Source organism: Coturnix japonica, chromosome 31 (assembly GCF_054131305.1).
Source record: "Coturnix japonica strain WE chromosome 31, WE-NBRP24, whole genome shotgun sequence".
Classification (NCBI taxonomy): domain Eukaryota; kingdom Metazoa; phylum Chordata; class Aves; order Galliformes; family Phasianidae; genus Coturnix; species Coturnix japonica.
In genome coordinates, this window is record NC_140693.1 from 5,874,842 (window position 1) to 5,893,942 (window position 19,101).

A 19,101-nucleotide genomic window follows, 5' to 3' on the forward strand; every position below is an offset into this window, starting at 1 on the left:
TGGTGATTCTATGATAGTATTTCTATCTATCTATCAGACCTGGCTGCCCTGCCTGTCTCATAGAGGCATCAAGTTCAGTTTCGTTTCCTCATAAAGGAGCAGCATTTTGGAAGGGCTGTGGAGAAAACACTTCGCCACCGAGTTTATTTCCACAAGCTTTATTATTATCTTTGGGAGAATATCACGAGCAGGCTTTGTTACTACGACTACGGAAAGCCGCGTTACCACAACAACGGCTGGCCAATAGCGAACCTGTTCTAGTAAAGATCTATGTTTGATCTAGTAAATGTGTATGTTTGATCTAGTAAAGGTTTATGTTTGGTGGCCCTGCTAGGCAGGGGGTTGGAACTACATGATCCTTGAGGTCCCTTCCAACCCGGGTCATTCTGTGACTGATTCTGTGTGACTCTGTGGAGGGTGAGGAGGAAAGGCAGGATCGCAGCGGAGCACCAATCAGAACTGAGGGCTGAAGGGGAAGGCGGGAGGGATTGGCCCAGGGAGTTAGAGGAGGGGAGTGGGGAAAAACAACCAATCGTAAGTCTGAACGCAGAGGTGAGGGCGGGTTTTTGGCCATAGCAACCAATCATCTGTAGATTGAGATGGTCCAGCGAATCACATTCATGTTCTTCAGGTCGAGCCAATCGCATGCGGAGCGGTTGAGCATCACCCAATGGGGACGCGCTGAGCGAACAAAAGGGGCATTCCAAGCTGCCGGCCCCTTTTTTCCCTCAGCCCAATTTCACATGACGCAACGGTTGGAGGAAGCGGTTTGCGAGCCGTAGTTGCCGCCGCCATTTTGTGAGCGTTGAGACTTGAGCCGGTGGCGGTCGGAAGCGCATTGGCGATCCGGACAGCATTAGCAGCGTCATTAAGCAGCGGAGACGCAGCTCGGAGGATGCGGTAGAGGAGCCCAGCGGCAGCGGAGGGGGGGAAGCGTCGCTCGGTGGCGGAGGCGGCAGGGGAATCGCAGAGAGGGGGCCGTCGGTCGGTGGGTCGGGTCCTGGTGCGGGCCCCGGTTGGAGGAACATGTCGGCCCCGGAGAGCAGCACTGGTAGCAGCGAGGCCCGGGAGGATGTGTGCCGCGATTACCAGTCATCGTTGGAGGACCTGACGTTCAACAGCAAACCTCACATCAACATGCTGACCATCCTGGCCAAGGAGAACGTGCCCTTCGCCAAGGACATCGTCTCCCTGATCGAGGCGCAAATCGCCAAGGTTTTTATATTCAACTGCCTACTACTCCTACCTATACTGCTGGGGGGACCGGCCGGGGTCAGGAGAAAGGGCTGAGGGACGGAGGAGGCAGGGAGAGAAGGAGGGCCCGAGAGAGGGAGGCAGCGGGGCCGAGGCTGGAAGGGGGAGGGAAGGGGAGCAGGGCTCGGGGCCTCAAGTGAGGTGCTCCCAGGGTCAGAGATGGCAATGGGGGGAGCAGGGAGAGCTGAGGGAGGGGGGGTGGGGGCAGCAGGCCTGGGGGTCGCTGTTGGGAGCAAGCGGAGGACAGCGTGGCTCGGCAGGGAGCATGGCCCTCCCCTAAGCGGCCTTTTACCCCTCCCTTCCTGGCCAGGCTGAGGGCTGCCCCTTATTCCCACACCCCGTAGGGAACAGGGGACCCGAGGGCACCCGGACGGGTTGGGGTCCCTTGGGTTCGGTAGCAGATGCAACATGGCGGCCTGGCCGTGACTGGGCAGAGCCTCGCCCTTGGAACTGAGTTTTCCCCTTTAAACTGGTGTCAAAACCGTTGAATTTAGCGATTTCTAACGTAGATAACGATTTTATAAGTCTCGTTAGTGAGAGCCTGACCTTGTGCAGGTTTCTTGTCGTCCACCCCCCCCCCCCCCCCCAATTTATATCCAGGTAGCGTGAAGGAATATAAATAAGGTTGAGTTTATAGCACGGAAATCGTCCGCTTTAGAAAGGCTAAGTATAATGATTTATTTTAAAGTATCGTTTGTAGTTTGAAAGATAAGGTTATTTTCCCAGTGAGATATTAACTGGAGGAGTAAGGGTGGGGGGCTGATCTTGCAGGGAAGTTTTGAGGTGAAAGGCGATCATCTGCTCTTAGTAGGGAAGTGTGTGTGTTGCTGGTCGGGTGATTCTTGTGTTTTCTGCTTAGAGAAAGCGATGTGGGCTTGGGGTAACCCGTTTGGCTTGCAGGTGGCTGTTTGCCCTAAGTAAAGCGAGTGCTGTGTTATCTTCACGTGTCTTGGTTAGCGAGGTTGATTTGGTGAGGATGGGAAGAAGAAATTCTCCCCGACTGTGTAGAAAAGCCTGTAGGATCCTAACATGGCGTCTGAAAGCCTTGTGATAGAAAAGGAAGGGAAAGAGGAGGCTCCCTCTGAGCCCAACCCAGGCAGTTGCTGACATCAGTCAGCCTCAGAACACGGATGGGGGTGGGGTAGGGGGTTACTGTACCTTTCTATTGCAGCTTTCTGTAAGAAAAGGGTTATTTCTTCAATCCACCATGTGTTCTTGCCAGTCACCCCTTCCCCATTGTCTCCCTTGCTCCCTCTAATACCAGGCTCCCTCTAATATAGGCCTTCTTTTCCCCCCTTTGGCTTTAAATCGCTGTTTATAATGGTGAGAATTGTATTGTCTTAATGCTGGGGAGGGAAAGATCTCTTACATTATTTAATCTGTCTTTCTACCAATGCAGGATGGCTCTTTAGCGTTCCACAGACCTCTTCCAGTCTAGTTTTAAATGGTACCAGTGACCAAGTTTTGCCATTCCTTGGGGAGGTGACGTCATAATCGAATAGATCTCACCATTATATCTCCTAAAGGGCAGTGGTGGATGTATATAACATGTGATAAATATCAATGCTGTCAAATTTCTTCATTTCTGGGTGTTTTAGAGCCTGCCCTGAAGTGTGTTTTTAATTTTTTTTTCCTCCTTCTTTTGAAAGCTGTCTTTAATCTTGTATCAATGGTTAGTTTTGCCTTAGTTACTATTTGTGACTGTGGTTTATTCAAGGCAAGTTTTCTTAGTTGTTTTTTTGGGGGGAAAGTGCTCTCCTTTGCTTAAGCCACTTTTAAAAAGTGTTGCCTGGAGACAGTTTTGTTTAGTGTAAAACTGGAGTGCTCTGCTTTACGACTGAATAAATGGCTCTGAAATGTGTGACTGCTATGATAAAAAAATATGTAAATAAAAAGTGTGAAATATGTATTTGTCTTTTTATTTACCATTGTATAGTGCAGAGTTTGTTTCTGAGACCCATTTTGTGTACAAAGTTGGTTTTTAAAATCTTTTTTTTCTTTGCAAGTTTGTGACTCGGGGTTTGATTATGGTTTGATTTTCAGTTGTTTTTTTTTTTTTTTAAGTTATCTTTTAGGAAACTAATAAAAAAAAACCAAAGCCACACATTTCCAACAATAGCTTTCATACGTTATTTGAAAGAAGAGTGGGAATTCTGTGGTGATGAGCTCAGCGTTAGCATTCTGTGTGTTCTGGTGGTATGCGGAGCCTCCCTGCTGTTGGTTTAGCTCTGTGTGGGTCTCTTTCTTTGCTTAGGGGGTACTGTCTAGATCACCTGAAAACAAGAGGTTCAAATCTGGGATTCCATTTGTGTGGTTATTGGAACGTGGGCTAGAGAACATAATAAACATTACCAAAAAATGAAGACTTAAATAACCCAACTCTTTTGAAGTCACGGTTCTTAGACTGTGCCACCTGAGTAGCTGATGTTGGAAGGAGGGCACTGCTAAACTAATGCTGTCACGTTTTGAAGTAGGCTTCCTTAATTTCTGTGTGATTACTTCTAACTACTCCCAAACACATGAAGTGCCATCAGAGACTGGGACTGCTTGCTCCGTTCCCTTGGATTACAGTGATATAGTTGTGACCTTTTCTGCGTGTGGCTTGTGAAAGGACTGTGATGTTCAACGTATAATCTGCTACTACCAAAGTTCTCTAACTCGGGCTGTTCACAGGAAGTCTGATTTGTGTTCTGTGAGATGGAGAAAAGCAGCATTCGGGAGGTCCAAGTGATAAACTATTTTTTAGAAGTTCCTTGAAGTGCTAGCGATGGCTTCCTGCTCATTTCAAGTTACTTTCTCCAGTGGGTTTTGAAAGGCTGCACTCAGTACACTAGCAGTAATACTGTCTTGTGGGCTTCTTTTTTCTTTTTTTTTTTCCCCCCCTTTTTTCACCCCAAAGCTTTGAGACAAACAGGATTAACCCAAGTTGTTCCTTTTCTCTGTGGTAGACCCACCGCGTTATACTTTGAACTGAGTATTGATTTTCCAGATTTAAGTTTTTAAGTTTTTGTATAAACCAAAACCAAAATCCCAAGCAAATCCCTTGGTGTTGATAGTGGCAACCCAAAAGAGAGGTCTGTATTTCTGGGATTGGTAATCCCTTTATATATAGTTTAATGTATGTCTTTGTTGTACTAAACTTCTCAGTTTCTTCTTCTTACTCCAGGCTCCTGCGTCAGAGAAGCTTCCTGTTATGTACCTTATGGATTCCATTGTCAAGAAAGTTGGAAGAGAGTATCTTACTGCATTTACTAAAAACCTAGTTGCAACATTTATTTGTGTATTTGAAAAGGTATATTTACACTTTCAGAAAAGTTCTGTATTTAAGCAAAGTTGTTCCTGGTAAAATAAATACATGCTCTCAGCTTTGGGTTTTCTTGGGTACCGAACCAGAAGAACTAATTGCTTTTTATGAATGGCAAATACTGTATCTATAATGTGGAAGGGCATTCCTGCTGTTGTCAAGCCTGTAAGTTAAGTTAGTAGAACAGTTAATTATGAATTGCTGATTTATTTTTTAAGGAAGTACCTAGTCTTTGTGTCAGGAATATATTGAAAATCAGTTTCTTAGAGGTTTTCTGAGCTCTCTGAGTTAGATTTGTCTGATTCACTTAATTTTTGATGTGAAAAATGGGTGCTTAAATTGCAACAAATACCACTAGCAGCTGATATTCTTCAAGTGGTCTGTGATTAAAAAACATGATGGGCGAGGGGGGGAGGTTGTGAGAGTATATTATTGCTTTGTTACATTAAAGATACCCATTTTAATTTCATTCAGTGTTGAAAATTGCCGCCAAATGTATTCACTTTTTTTTTTTCCTAAGTCTTTAAACCCAGTGAAGTAATTGTGCTTATTCCTCAATGAGAATGGCAAATCCAAGTCCGGCTTTTGAAAGACTGGACTTGAATGGGTTTAAGTTGAATTAATGGTTAATTTCTGTGGTTTCCTGTATGCCCTAACATAACAAAGTGGCACTGCATCTGAATGAGATAAGTGGAGCTTTGGTGTATTTGTTATTGCATAGCAGCGAGGATCTGTGATCCCAGAAGGTTTTATATCTGTTTTTCAGGTGTACAATGAGTGACTAAATAAGGGGTAGATTGTAATAGTGAGCTCAGAGATATTGAACTCCTTTGTATAGAGTAGATAGGCAGGCATTTACTTATTTTTCCAATATTGGTTTGTGTTCTTTCACATAGTTGCATTTAAACTTGCAGCTGAAGCTCTGGGTAATTCATTTGCTGAGTTTTGTAGTTAACTGTCCAATAAGCTAACTAGAACTATTAAATTGATATTCAATATGTAAAGTGTCAGTCACTTTAGATAACTCATGATATCGCAAGATGAAATTCTCACCCTGACATTGCTAGAGATTCTGTTTTATCAGTAAATGATCACTGAAGGTATCTTTAAACACTTAGCGATGTCAGAAACTGGCTCAGTCATGGCAGCGGTGAACTTGATACCCTCACACTGAAAGTTGTGTAGAGGCACCTCCCACCCATACTAGCTAAGTATGAGTTACTTTTATTGAAGTTCCTGCCCTCTTTTTCAAAGAACTTCTGAACTTTCTGGACAACGTGTCTTAATGTGACAACTAAAATAAAACTGTAGCCTGAAAAAGGTTGAAAAGCCAAAAAAAAAGGGTCAATGTGTAATGGTTGAGTTAGCAGCAGCATGTGTTTTGTCAGCAGATGTTTTCCATTTGTTTAAATTAACTACTTGAGTTATGAGATTAATTGAATTTTTTCTTTAATGTGAGTTTTGAGCTTAATTGCTACATCTGATTGCAAAGAGAAAATGGGTTGTAGCACTATTAGTGCTTGATTTATGGGTCTGATTTTGCAGTTGAACTGAAATGTACTTGAGTTCGTTTTGACTCATACACCTTTTGTTGGATTTATTAGGGGGATTTATTAGGGGGAAAAAAACCTTCAGTGATTAAACAGCTCAACAAAACACTTTCTCTGTTCAGAAAGTTTGTTGTTCTCTGATTTGGTTGTTGTTGCTGTGTGCCGCTCAGCACGAACATTTGAGTTACTGTATTGTTTCAGAGGCATTTTCTTTGGATATTTTTGTCGCTGTATTTTTTTTGACAGAAATTGGCCAAGTAAAATGAGAATTTTGGTAATGGAAAAGCTGAAAGAAAATTCTCAGAGAACGGTAATACACAATTAAACCTTCACATGTCCGCATTTGAACTTCTGTTACCGATTCTGTTGGTGTAGATGTATCAATCTACACCACTTACAAGTTCTTTGTAGCCAGTTCGTTGTGTTAAAATGATAACTTTGGTAAGAATATAAAGCATATGAGATCTTAAGTTCTACAGAAAAGTATAGGTTGTTTTATATTAACTTAACAAGCCATAGAATTGTTTTATTGTTTTAGGTGGATGCAAATACTAGGAAAAGTTTATTTAAATTACGCTCCACATGGGACGATATTTTTCCTTTGAAGAAACTGTATGCACTTGACGTCAGAGTCAACTCATTAGATCCTGCTTGGCCAATTAAACCTCTGCCCCTAAATGTGAATACTTCTAGCATCCATGTGAATCCTAAGTTTTTAAATAAATCGGTAAGTCTCTATACCTACTGTATGAACAGATGGCAGTACGTGTTGTTTTTGTTGTTTGTATGCTGCTTTTGACAAACGTAGTGTGATAAGAATAAAGCATCTGATCTCTGGAGACAGGCAAGAGGAATTTATGGACTCAGTATTTAAGGGGCTTATTGTAAGTATTTATAACTTGAATTCTAGATTTCCAAACATTTATGTTAAATGCCATATTCTGTCATGGTGGCACAGTTAATCCTATGACAGTAGGCAATTCCTAGAGGAGCAGAAATTGTTTTGTTTGTATTTTGCATAAAAAATGCAGTCATTAACTTGTGCAAGCTAAGTCCCAGTTTTGTATCACACTAGCAGTTAAGAGAGATGGAGTTAGCTGGATCCATTAAGATGTTGAATGTAACCTTATGTTCTATTTTTTAGCCAGAGGAATCTACTGCATCTACCTCTGCTGTCACTTCTGGTGCCTCTACTCCTCCAGCTGTTCCAGAAATACAAAAGAATTTGACACAGGAGCAACTGATAAGGCAGCAATTGCTTGTGAAGCAAAAACAGTTGTTAGAACTTCAGCAAAAAAAGTTAGAGCTGGAGTTGGAACAGACTAAAGCACAGTTGGTGAGTAGGATAGTTGGTGAATGGTCCATAGTTTGGTCTCACTTTGTTTGGTCGTACCTTAGCGTCTATACTGGTAACTGCAGTTAAGTTTAGACAAGAGGAGCTGTTTTAGGACTAGAGTAGTGCAAGTTGATCTGGTCCTCTAGACCAGTAATTGTTACATAAAAATCTTAAGGATTACATTCAGAACAGATTAAAAATGTTTGTGGTCTTTTGTTCTCATCTTGAAAATTATGTCTACCTGTGATGTGTCTTCCACCTCTTTTTGTGGCTCACCATAAACAAGGCTTTTTTTGAATACATTTGTGCTTAGAAAATTGAGTATTTCCATAAGGAACGGGGAATCCTGATTGTTGGAAATGTCAAGGCAGTTTCTTCTTTACGTCAGGTTGGTGTCTTCATTACGTCAGGTTGGTTTGATGTCACAATCTGAGGGTGACATTGAGGGTGGTGGCTGTCACAATCTGAAGGCGGTGGCAGTTAAACCTGTTTTGTTTTTACATTCATAATTGAAAGTCATCTTGTGTTGAAAGTTGATGATACTAAAGTGAAATATCGTAGAAGTGTAGAAATGAAAATATATAAACATGCTTGGCCGTTTAGTTGTCTTGGAAATGAGGAATGTATAGAAAAACTAAAGCTGTATTGAGGTGTGCTTTCGTTGATTTTTTTTGCTGCGTTGACCTTGTAGTATTGACTTTGTACTTGATCTTCGCCTTTTGTGTTGGTACTATGTTATTTTAATTGCTGCGATGAGGAATGAATGGGTCATTTTCAGTTAAATGGATTAGTCTGATAACTACTTCAAAACATTTCTATTTTCATCTTTGTTTTCAAAACAGAACATGATCATCTCTGTGCAGGTGTTGTATCACACAGATTAATGCTATTTTTTTTTCTTGTCACCTTATTTCAGGCTGTTTCTCTTAGTGTTCAGCAAGGATCATCTTCTATACCTTCAGTTCCAGCACCTTCCAAGCCACATGTGTCCCAGACACCTCACATGGCCGTTAAGACGCCTACTCAGGCTTCGTTACAGTCTGAGAAGATCAAACCATCCCCAAGTCCTCCACTTCACGATGTCAAAATAGTAAATAGAGATCCTCGACTTAATAGAATGTCACAACATTCTTCTCATGCTAAAGATCAGTCCCATAGGAAAGAATTTCCACCAAGCGCATCTGGTCAGTCTGATACCAAGGCGAGCAAAACATCCCAGTCTGAAAAACAAAGCTCAACAAAGCCAGAGAAAATGAAAGCAGGTGAAAAACCACAAAAGAAAGAACCTGATCAGTTGGAAACGAAGTCTAAATCTCCATCTCCTTTGAAAAACAAGCTTCCCAATACTAAAGATACTAAAACCCAAGAATCTGAAAGCACAAAAGTATCTGAAATGAGTAAACGGGATCCAAGACTGAAAAAACATCTTCAAGAAAAGCCAGAGAGCAAAGGGGATGAGGTGAAAGAAAAGAGGAGAAATACAGAGAAAAAAGAAAAAGATGAGCATAAGACATCTGAGCATAGACCAGTAGGCAGCAGGAATAAAACAATTAATGGTGTTGTCCAGAAACAAGATGTGACTACAGAAGAATCAGAAAAACAGGGTGGAAAACAAGGGAGATCCAGTAATAGAAAACGGTCACGATCCCGTTCTCCTAAGTCACGGTCACCATCTACACATTCTCCAAAACGAAGAGAGAGGAGATCACCCAAAAGAAGACTCAGGAGTTTATCTCCCACTTCTTCAACTCCTAAAATTGGAAAGATATGCCAGATTGGCGCTGAACAGTCTCCTGCTGAAGAAGCCTCACAAGGGGCAAGAGATGAAAGAAATTCTAATAAGCGAAATGTTAAACAAGAGGTGCGAGATCCAAGGAGGGTGAAAAAAAGCCAAGAAGACAGGCCCCAAGAAACAGCAAGCCAGCATTCTACAAAAGGTTCTCCTGATCCAAAGGAGAATGCAGAGAATTGGCAGGGATCCAAAGCAGGCAAGAGGTGGAAACCCGGTTGGGAGGAAAATAAATAGTAAGTTACCATATTTCAAACAAATTCTCTCTGAAGTAAGTGGAAATTCTGCTCTTGGCTGAAGTACAGTTAGGTTTGGGAGGAAACATTCAGACAGCCCATGCTGACAGAAGTTCTTGATTGAGATTCATAATTTGCTTGTAGTAAAAAATGGCAATTATGCATACTTTCTAAATCGATAGTGATGTTTTACCATGATCGGTTCTGATAGAGATGTAATACATCCTGAATAAATAACTAACTTGTGTTTTAAACGTGTTCCTATTCACAGCTCTCAGCAGACTGAAGAACACCAAGCAGTTGGTAAACCCCCTCACCAACAACACCGAGAAAACTGGCCTGCTGCTAAAGGAATTCTGTCACCCCGAGCACCGAAACAGCAACACCGGTTAAGTGTGGATGCCAATTTGCAAATTCCCAAAGAACTGACGTCTGCAAGCAAGAGAGAATTACTTAAAAAGGTAATACTGATTGATTGATTTGTAGAGGTGTCTTGGATATAGTTGTGCTTTGCTTTTCTTCTTAGAAATCCAAACTTTATGTTACAGGCCAATGACCGCTTAGCATCTGGTGAAATAACACAAGACAAGTTCCTTGTGGTAGCTCATCAGATTCTACAGCTGTTCCAGTACCAGGAAGGAAAGCACAGATGTAATGTGTGGGATAGCCCTACAGATGAAAAAGGCTCTTTGAAAAGGAAGCCTCTTCTGTCGGATGCGGAGTTAACATACTATGAGCATAAAACTAAACTGAAGAGGACACAAGTTCAGCATTCATTGTCAAGACTTGATCTCTTGGATCCTGATGATATTTTGGATTATCATGTACCTGATGCATTGCTCTCTGTGAACTGTGAGCAAGGGAAAGCAAAGTGTGGAGTGCAGTTTGAAAGAAAAGAACCCTTTGGAGAAAGATCAAGATGGCACTCTCCTGTAAGTGGCACCAGCAGACCCTTTGCTGATAACCTTTCACCTCTGGAGGGTCGACAAAGGCTTGAGGAACAAAATGCTAGTAAAGGAGGAAGAGGTTCAAAAAACTTCGACCCTTACGACAACTGGGGAGAATCAGATGAATTCAGAGATGCTCTCAGACAGCAGGGAAAAGGTACAACAGAGTTCCAGAAGATCGATGGTGATGCAGTCTGTAGGTTTGATAACCGTGAAGAAAGACAGCTGCTTGGGAAATCTGGTATGTATTTTTGCCTTATTTTACAGATGTCAAATAATTTGCAATCTTTTTGCAAGTAGTTATTGTTGAGTTGTAGGAGATACATAGTCCAACGCCCCAGTGCTAAAGCAAGTACCTTAGAGTAGGAAAGTGTCTGGGCAGATTATGATTATCTCTGGAGAAGGAAAACCTTTCTGGGCAGTTCGTTCCAGTGCTCTTTAACCCTCAGAGTAAAGTGTTTTGTCTTTTTTCTTTATGTTTTTATGGAACTTTCTATGTTACAGTTTGGTTCCCATTGCACCTTATCTTGTCGCTGAGCACTGCTGAAAAGAGCCTGACCTCATCTATTATTCCCTTGACCTGCTGGCCGTGCTCTTTTTAACGCACTCTAGGTTTATCATTGGTCTCGTTGGCCACAAGGGCCTACTGTTGATACATGGTCAACCTTTTGTCCACCAGGACACCTAGGTCCTTCTCTGTACAGTGCCTTATCTTTTATTTTCTCCTCTTTCAGGTGTTCGAGATGAACCAAGATCACCATTCAATGAACGTTTCAAAAGAGCTAGATACGAAGATCCAGATAAAGAACCATTTCCTGACAGTCCAGGGTCAAGATTTGGAGGCATAGAAGCAAAGCCGAGAATAAGTGCACTAATGGAAGACAGACCTTTATTTGATGGCTCATCTAGACCATCTGCTGCAAGAGTTGGGGCAGATGGACAAGGAAGTCCTTTTATCGATAGCCCTACTGCTGGTTCAAGTTCTAGAATTGATGGACCGACTGGACAAGCTGCTCTGAGATTTGAGGGCCCTTTGGTGGGGGCAGGTGCTTCTCAGTTTGATGGGCCCCTGGCAGGAGCAGGGGGAGCTGGATCCCTAAGATTTGATGGGCCACCAGGGCAGCTGGCAGGGGCTCTCAGGTTTGAAGGACCTCACGGACAGGTTGGTGGGGAAGGTCCTTTGAGGCTTGAGGGACCTCTTGGACCATTGCGGTTTGAGGGGCCTGCAGGCCAGCCTGTTGGTGGTCCTAGATTCAAAGGACCTGGAGTTGGTCTCAGGTTTGAGGGACCCCGTGGTCAGCCTTCAGGTGGTCTCAGGTTTGAGGGACCTCATGGTCAGCCCTTGGGGCCTCATGGTCAAGGTGGTCTCAGGTTTGAGGGTCCGCATTTACAGCCATTGGGGCCCCATGGTCAACCTGGAAGCGGCCTCAGATTTGAGGGGCCACATGGGCAGCCAGGTGTAGGGCCCAGGTTGATTGATGGACCAGTGCACCAGGGCGTTGGTGGACTTAGATTTGATGGTCCTATGGGACGGACCGGTCCGAGATTTGATGGCTGTCATGCTGGCTTTGATGGTCAACCTGGACAACTGTCTCTTTTGCAAAGATTTTATGGAATTCATGGACAGCCCGGCCCAAGATTTGAAAGGGCTCCTGGCCAGCCCGCACAGCCACGATTTGATGCAGCCATACCTCAAAGATTTGATGGCCCTCACCAGCCTGCCTCAAGATTTGACCTGCCCCTTGGCCTTCATGGTTCACGTTTTGAAAATATAGCTAGCCATCCTGCCTCACGATTAGAGATGTCGCCATATGGACAAAGTGGTCCGTTTGTTGACCATCCCAGACAGGGCTACAGCGGACCAGCTCATGGAATGCAGTTCCAAAGGCCTGAAATGTTTGACAGTTCACTAGGACCAAATTTCAGTGGGCCAGCTGGCCCAGGAGCACAGAATTTTGCATTGAGAGCATCCGGACATTACTTTGATGACAAACTTCAAGGTTCACAATACGGAAACTTCAATAATATGTCAATGGGAGGTCATCAGGTAAGAACTGATTCTAGTAAATAATTTACTTAGAGAAGTATTCTTGTGTAGAAAATTAGCAGTTTTTCCTCTAAAAGCATTTTTTTGCAGACTAAAAATACCCTTAAGTAGTATCTGGATGATTCAAGGAAAAAGGGGCAGGCATTGCTATTTGTTAAGTCTTTGTTTTTAGAAATTAAAAGCCAGTTCTTTGCAACCATTTTATAGCTGAGGATATTGCACTGACATCAGTATCTTTTATTTGAAAATGAATTAAGTAATAGGAAGAATGCGATGTTTTCTCTTACACAAAGCATGTTACCTACAAATCATGAGAGATTATTGAAGCGAATATACGTAATTACTTTTTCTGAGAGGTTTAGAATTAAAATGAACCAAAATAATTGCAGTCTTTTTGGAGACAACCATAACTTGGGAGCAGTTGAGAAAGATGCAGGCTTTTAAGCTATGGCTTCTGAAGAATGATCATGGCACTGGCAGGCTTTATGGTGTCAGTTGTCCTTGCGTTTGCTTCTTGGAAGCGCTCTCTTCTAAAGGAGAAAGTAATTGTAAATCAGTGAAAACAATGTCTGTTCTCCCAGTAGATTGGAGGTTGTAGGGGACATACTACAAGCGTGCTGTAAAAATTTATTTTCTTTCTGAAGTTTCTTGCAGCTGGCTTGCTGAAAATCCATCTTTCAGGATGCATTTCATGTCATGGGTACTATCTCAGTTATTAGATAAAACCTCATTGTGATCTTGGTGAACGTTTACCAGTTTCTTTTGCTATTAGCCCTTTTTTTTGGTGAAAAGGATTGCTTTGAAATACTTTAAGTGGAAAATGTGCTTGAAGGATGCGCAAGTAGAAGAAAAGTTTGTACTGAGAAGTGTGTAGAGGTTAATGATGGAATAATTAAAAACAAATTGCCTTGCCAAGATTGCTTAAATGCTTAATTTTACAGGTTTCGCACATGTCTGCTCAGACAGGACCTTATGGCCAAGGTCAACAGTATCTACCAAATCCTGGAAGCTTTGTTCAGAACCCTGCAGGTACTGTAATAGTTAACTTCCTTCTGTGTCCTTTGGACTGTTCTCTGTTCATGACCACAAAAATTAGTGCTGTACGGTGATGGTGCCGTGGGTCCTTGTACACTAAAGGGCATCCTTCTCTGTGAGATGGCAGTAGGTGGCGTTTCAGGAGTACTGTCATCTCTCCAGGGGTTTCTCTCAAGCAGTGAGTGCTTTAACTGCGTGGTTTTGGTATGTAGTTACACTTTAAAACAAAACAGAACCACTGAAACCAATTTTTGGATTGCTTTTCACATAGCAGAAGGGCACCTCAATTGGCCAGGCTGAATACACATTCCCACTATATTAATTGTTAGTAATAAAAGTCTTGTATCAAGTTGTAAATGATACAAGTAGATGGATTCTCATGAGATCTTTAAGCACAGAACAAGAAAATACTACGTTTTCCATGGGAATTTCAGTAGAAAACAGGTAGATGGCATTTCAAAACACATTAGGAAGGAAGTTGTAGGGGCAGAAATGAGGCAAAGGCTGCGTATGAGGCAAACTGAAGTGGATGAGTAGATTGAAGTTAAAAATGGAAGTAAAAAGGGGTAGAAGGAAAAGAGTGTTGTGAAATGCTGATGGAGGTGATTTTTTTTTTTTATGCTAACCTTTGGTTTCCTTGAGTGTTGTGATCTTATTTCCCCTCTCCTAGGAGGAGCAGTTCCACATTCATATCCTGATAACCACGTTGGTCAGCTCGATGTCAACGAATTGTTTGCTAAACTGTTGTCAACAGGAATCCTCAAACTGTCAAAAACGGATTCCACTTCAGCACGTATGTAGCTTTCATTACATTCTGACTCACCAGTTTACGCGTAGCTAAAGTGTAAAGTGAAATGTAAGAACTATGTGAACTATTGCATTCTTTTTTCTTAAATGGATCTTTGTGGGAAACCATTTGGTGCGTGTGATAAAGTGAATTATTAACTTTCTAAATGTATCTTTTAAGCTATTTAGAGCCTCCGTTTCTTTTTTTTTTTTTTTTTTTGGTGCCCCACCTCAATAACTTGTCAGTGATTCTAATCAGATTCCTGTCAGTCTCTGAAATATTTGTCTCTCTCTAAATACTGAATTTTAGTGCCAGAAGCTTAGATGAAGTAGAGTCATGTTAAATTGCCATTTGGAGTTGTATACTGTTTTTTGTACGCTTTTTAAAGCTATGAGACTGACTCAGCTCTTATGCACATTCAGGTTAATGTAGTCAGATTATATTTATTAGTATTTGAATAAAAATAATATCCAGGTGCACCTTATTTTGTTCTGAAAATGAGCTGAAATTTTGATGAAATTCTTTCTTTTAAAGAAGCGAATGAAACATCGGCGCAGCCAGCTGCTGAAGAGAAGGATGATGACCAGGGTGATCACGATGTCCCAGACCTCACGAACTTTAAAGTTGAAGAACTCAGTCAGTGCGTATTGCAGCATGAGCTTACTCTGCACTAGGAATAATGGCATGGTGGTATCTAGGCGGTTAATCCAAGGCAATTGAGTAGGTGTGATATAACAATGCTAGTGTGTTCACTGTGAGTAGTTCATGCTTATTTGAATGCTTTTTAATGTACTTACATGAATGCTTTGACTGTCAAATGCTTTAACCTTATAGGACAATCATGCTTTTCTTCTACTCCTGAGGTCACTTGAAACAACTTACTGAGGAACTTCCAATTTCTTTCCAAAGAAATGTTAACTTCTTTTTGTTTTTCTAGGCGTTATGATAGTGTTATAAATCGACTATACACTGGAATTCAGTGCTGCTCGTGTGGAATGAGATTTACTACTTCAAAGACAGACGTTTATGCAGACCATTTAGATTGGCACTATCGCCAGAACCGTTCGAAAGAAGACGTTCGCCGAAAAATTACACACAGAAGGTGGTACTACAGCGTAACGGTGAGCAATGCAGGACCTGGGCCTTGTTAATTAGGGCTGGGTTTGGTGTTTCACATACATGGAGTGGGATTGAGATTGAAGTTGTATTACCATTGGAGTTTGGTGATCAGTGATGTATGAAAACTACTTGATATATCAGACATACTTGCCAAAAGAAAAGGCTGTTATGTGGTGAACAATAAGCAGCTTGGAGTTATCCGTACTGCTTTGGTTGGACTAAGAATGAAATGGAAGTTGAAGTATAATGGCCTTTCACAGACTGTTTCAGTTTAACGAACTAAGGCTGATTATATCTGTTACTTCAGGGATTCCATTTTTCTTCTTCTTTTTTTTTTTTCCAAACGTATTTTTTAATGATTTCTGGCTGTTTGTGATTGTGATTGAATTCTTGTCCTTAGGATTGGATTGAGTTTGAAGAAATAGCTGACCTAGAGGAGCGTGCAAAAAGCCAGTTCTTTGAAAAAGCTGCAAAAGAAAAGCAGTTTCAGAGTGTGCCTGCTGGACCAGCTGGAGCAGTTGAGGTGAGTTCCAGTTTTCCTGCTGTAACCCATATGGTCTGTAAGTAGATTCAAGTCTTGTGCCTTGTTCTCAGAGGTCGCTGTTTATTTTGCAGAGAAGTGTGAAGGGTGTTAATGCTTTGTGCAGTTCTCACTCTAACTCAGAGTTGAGTTTTGGAAGATGCCATGAAATAAACTAAATCCCTGCACCAGATTGTCTTAATTGACAGTAAAACAGCATTAGATTGTTACAGAGTGTCTTGCTGAGACTTCCTTGTTAAAGGGACAAGACTTAACTTTTTCAATTGACAAATGTTGTTGCTCATTCTACCAACTGTACTCAAATAATTTCTATTAACATTTTCTTAAAGATATTTTGGAAGCGTGGAGGTAAAATGTAGTTTTCGTGTTATCTTAATGTATATATATATGTGACTGTTACTAGCCAAGTTCTTGATGTTGATGTTCAGTAATGGCTTTAATAACACCATGTATCTATCATGTTACTTCAATAACTTTCAGAGGTGTGAAATCTGCCGGGAGCAGTTTGAGCAGTACTGGGATGAGGAAGAGGAAGAGTGGCATCTAAAGAATGCTATCAGAATGCATGAGAAGGTAATCCAATCTTGTTACGTGGCACTCATTTATATTTAAAAAGCAAAACAAAAGCATAAGAGAAGAATTACAGAAATAGACCACAGTGACCCATCTTTTCTGAAGGACTCCCCTGTTAGTTTTCCTGCTTCTAGTTGTATAAATATCTCAACCTTTGGACATGCTTGAAGTCCTGGGATCATTAGTACAGGCACAATAGGCTTCCCTCGTAATATGTTGCTAAAGGATGAATGAAGGTGATCTTCTCTACTTAGCATTGTTGAGTCTGCCTAAATTACTGGGTCCACTTCTGGGCCCCTCATTACAAGAGAGACCGTGCTGGAAAGAGCCCAGTGGTGGAGCCTGTTTCTCTTTGGAGGCCTTCAAAAGCCAAAGGATGTGGTGCTGGGCAGCTTGGCTCCAGATGTCCCTTCCACCCATTCTGTTCTGTGAATGTCCTGTGAGTGTGGGTGTTGGTTTTGGTCCAGTTATTTCCCTGTGCTAAACAAGGTTTTTATATGATGGCTTTTCCTAACTAAGCATACACCAGATATCTTCCCAGTCACATTTGACACCATACTTGTTCTACACATTGTTGTCCTGGAGGAATAGTGTGATTTGGATTTGTTCTGTTTATGACTGGTGCTTTTACTGTATCCCTAATGTATTTAAATGGTTAACAATTATTTTCCAGATTTTCCATCCATCCTGCTATGAAGATTACCAAAACGTAAGAAAACCTTTACTTTCATATATATATTTTTTAAAACTATTTTGCTTTCAGTTTGTTTGCTTGATCACTGTCTTTATATAGAGCAGGTCTGCAGAATCAGTTCCTCTTGCATGTGCCTAGGCAAAGAATCAGAGGGAATGCCTTGGGAATGGCAAGTTTGTAATGTATAGTTAGAGTTAGCTATGATGTATCCATGACAGCTTTCGTGTTATATAGGTGAGACTAAAGTGAAGCCATTATGATTTTATTGTTAGCATGTGTAATCTTAAGAATTTTAAGAAACGGAGAAAATGAGTGTTAGTATATGTTAAATTTGTTATGAGTTGGGAGCTAACAGTGGGGGGAATAGTTGGGAATATTTTACAGTAACATATTAAGCATTTCATCGCTGTGAGGATAATACCGTTTGATAGTAATTATGGAAAAGTAATGCTATGATATAGTAACTTTGTATTATTAGATAAAGTAGAAAGTAATAAGTGGAAGTTTGGATTTTGAGTGCTCTGCTTGCCCACGTGTTTGCGCTTTGAAAGAGACAGAAAGGAAAAGAAGGTAAAAAAAAATGGTTGTTTGAACAATGTGTTAATGCTGTGTGAATGTTTGTTTTATAGACATCATCATTTGATTGCACACCCTCTCCCAGCAAGACCCCTGTAGAAGATCCCCTAAATATTATGTTGAACATTGTTAAACAGGAAACGGATGAGTCCTGTGACTCACCTCAAGTGAAAGAAGAACCTGATGACACCCCTGCTGCCTGTGCAGAAGAGAGCACACCTGCCTCTATAGATGTTAAAACAGAACCAGATGAGTCTGTTTAGAATGAGGTTTGATTTTTTTTTTTACAGAAGAGCTCCTGTGTTAATTCTGGAAAGCAGATACTTTTTATAGGAAATAAAAGCATTCAAATTGAGGCAGGGCCTCAGCGACTGTTTGGTTAATAAATACATTTTTGTATTTAAATTTCTTATTGCCTGCACTGTTTCAGGTGTCATTATGTGAAAATTCTGTAGATGCGTGAAAATTTAATGGAATGAAATTGTATATGTAAAAAATGTACAATTTTTACTTGTGGAAATGTAAATTATAAATAAAACCTATTTTTGCTATATACGGGGAGTGTAATGTTTATGCACACCATCAAACAAAGACAGCGTTTCTGTACTTTTTTCAGTTTAAATGGAAATAAAAAGACCTCAGTTTTAAACCTGTTGCTGAATCAGATTCAGAAAAGTGAAAGCAAGCAACTTCCTTCAGTTATTTCATAAGCGGGTGATCAAGGGAAGCAATGCTGGGACTTCTCAAGATAAAATCCTAGATTTCTTCTTAACCTTAACTTGAACAATCTTTTACATATCCAGATGTTAAAACAAGTAACCATAAGACTGTTTTGGGTAGAAATGCCAGAATTTAACAAAGCAACCAGAGTTGCTCAGTTGTGAACACAAGTGCCAACAGACCATTAACAAACCAGGATGCCTGGTAGCTGAGACATCTTCAATGATAAATTTGCCCATTAGTCACACATAAGAGTTTAATACAGCTGGACAAACTTTTCTTTACAGGGGAGGTATGAATCTAAGAATGCTCATTTGAAGTTTTTTTTTAAATTTTTTTTTTTTTTAATTTTTTCGTTGCTTATGACTGAATTTAGGTGATAAACCAGATATCCTGAGATGTTAATATTTCTTAAATGTAATAAATAAAATTGAAGCATATGTTTGTGTCAGTCTCTTTCTTTCTGTAGTGGGTTTGTGTGGTTGGGTGTGTTTGTGGGATGGGCAGTAAGCTGCATAGGTATGTATGCATGGAAGTGTAAGTGTGCATAAGTCATAGGGTATTTGTCTTGGGATAAAAATGCATTTTGCCAG

At 41.0% G+C, this 19,101-nt stretch overlaps 1 protein-coding gene across 4 annotated transcripts; it reads left to right on the plus strand.

The window, feature by feature from the left end:
- The first annotated feature begins 792 nt into the window (after positions 1-792).
- LOC146755706 (pre-mRNA cleavage complex 2 protein Pcf11-like) lies at positions 793-18,759 on the plus strand. 4 transcript variants are annotated; one of them, XM_085525393.1, is made up of 16 exons: positions 793-1,215; positions 4,421-4,546; positions 6,647-6,835; positions 7,253-7,444; positions 8,361-9,469; positions 9,741-9,930; positions 10,018-10,657; positions 11,151-12,463; positions 13,405-13,492; positions 14,169-14,291; positions 14,820-14,925; positions 15,223-15,406; positions 15,805-15,927; positions 16,426-16,518; positions 17,192-17,227; positions 17,926-18,759. In XM_085525393.1, exons 1-16 carry the CDS (start codon positions 1,027-1,029, stop codon positions 18,049-18,051), a joined length of 4,827 nt encoding a protein of 1,608 aa, XP_085381519.1. In that variant the 5' UTR covers positions 793-1,026; the 3' UTR covers positions 18,052-18,759. The 4 variants fall into 4 exon arrangements, with proteins under 4 accessions (XP_085381519.1, XP_085381517.1, XP_085381518.1 ...); XM_085525391.1 differs by having other exon boundaries at positions 796-1,215; positions 17,842-18,758; XM_085525392.1 differs by having other exon boundaries at positions 796-1,215; positions 14,823-14,925; positions 17,842-18,758.
- The last annotated feature ends 342 nt before the right edge of the window (positions 18,760-19,101 follow it).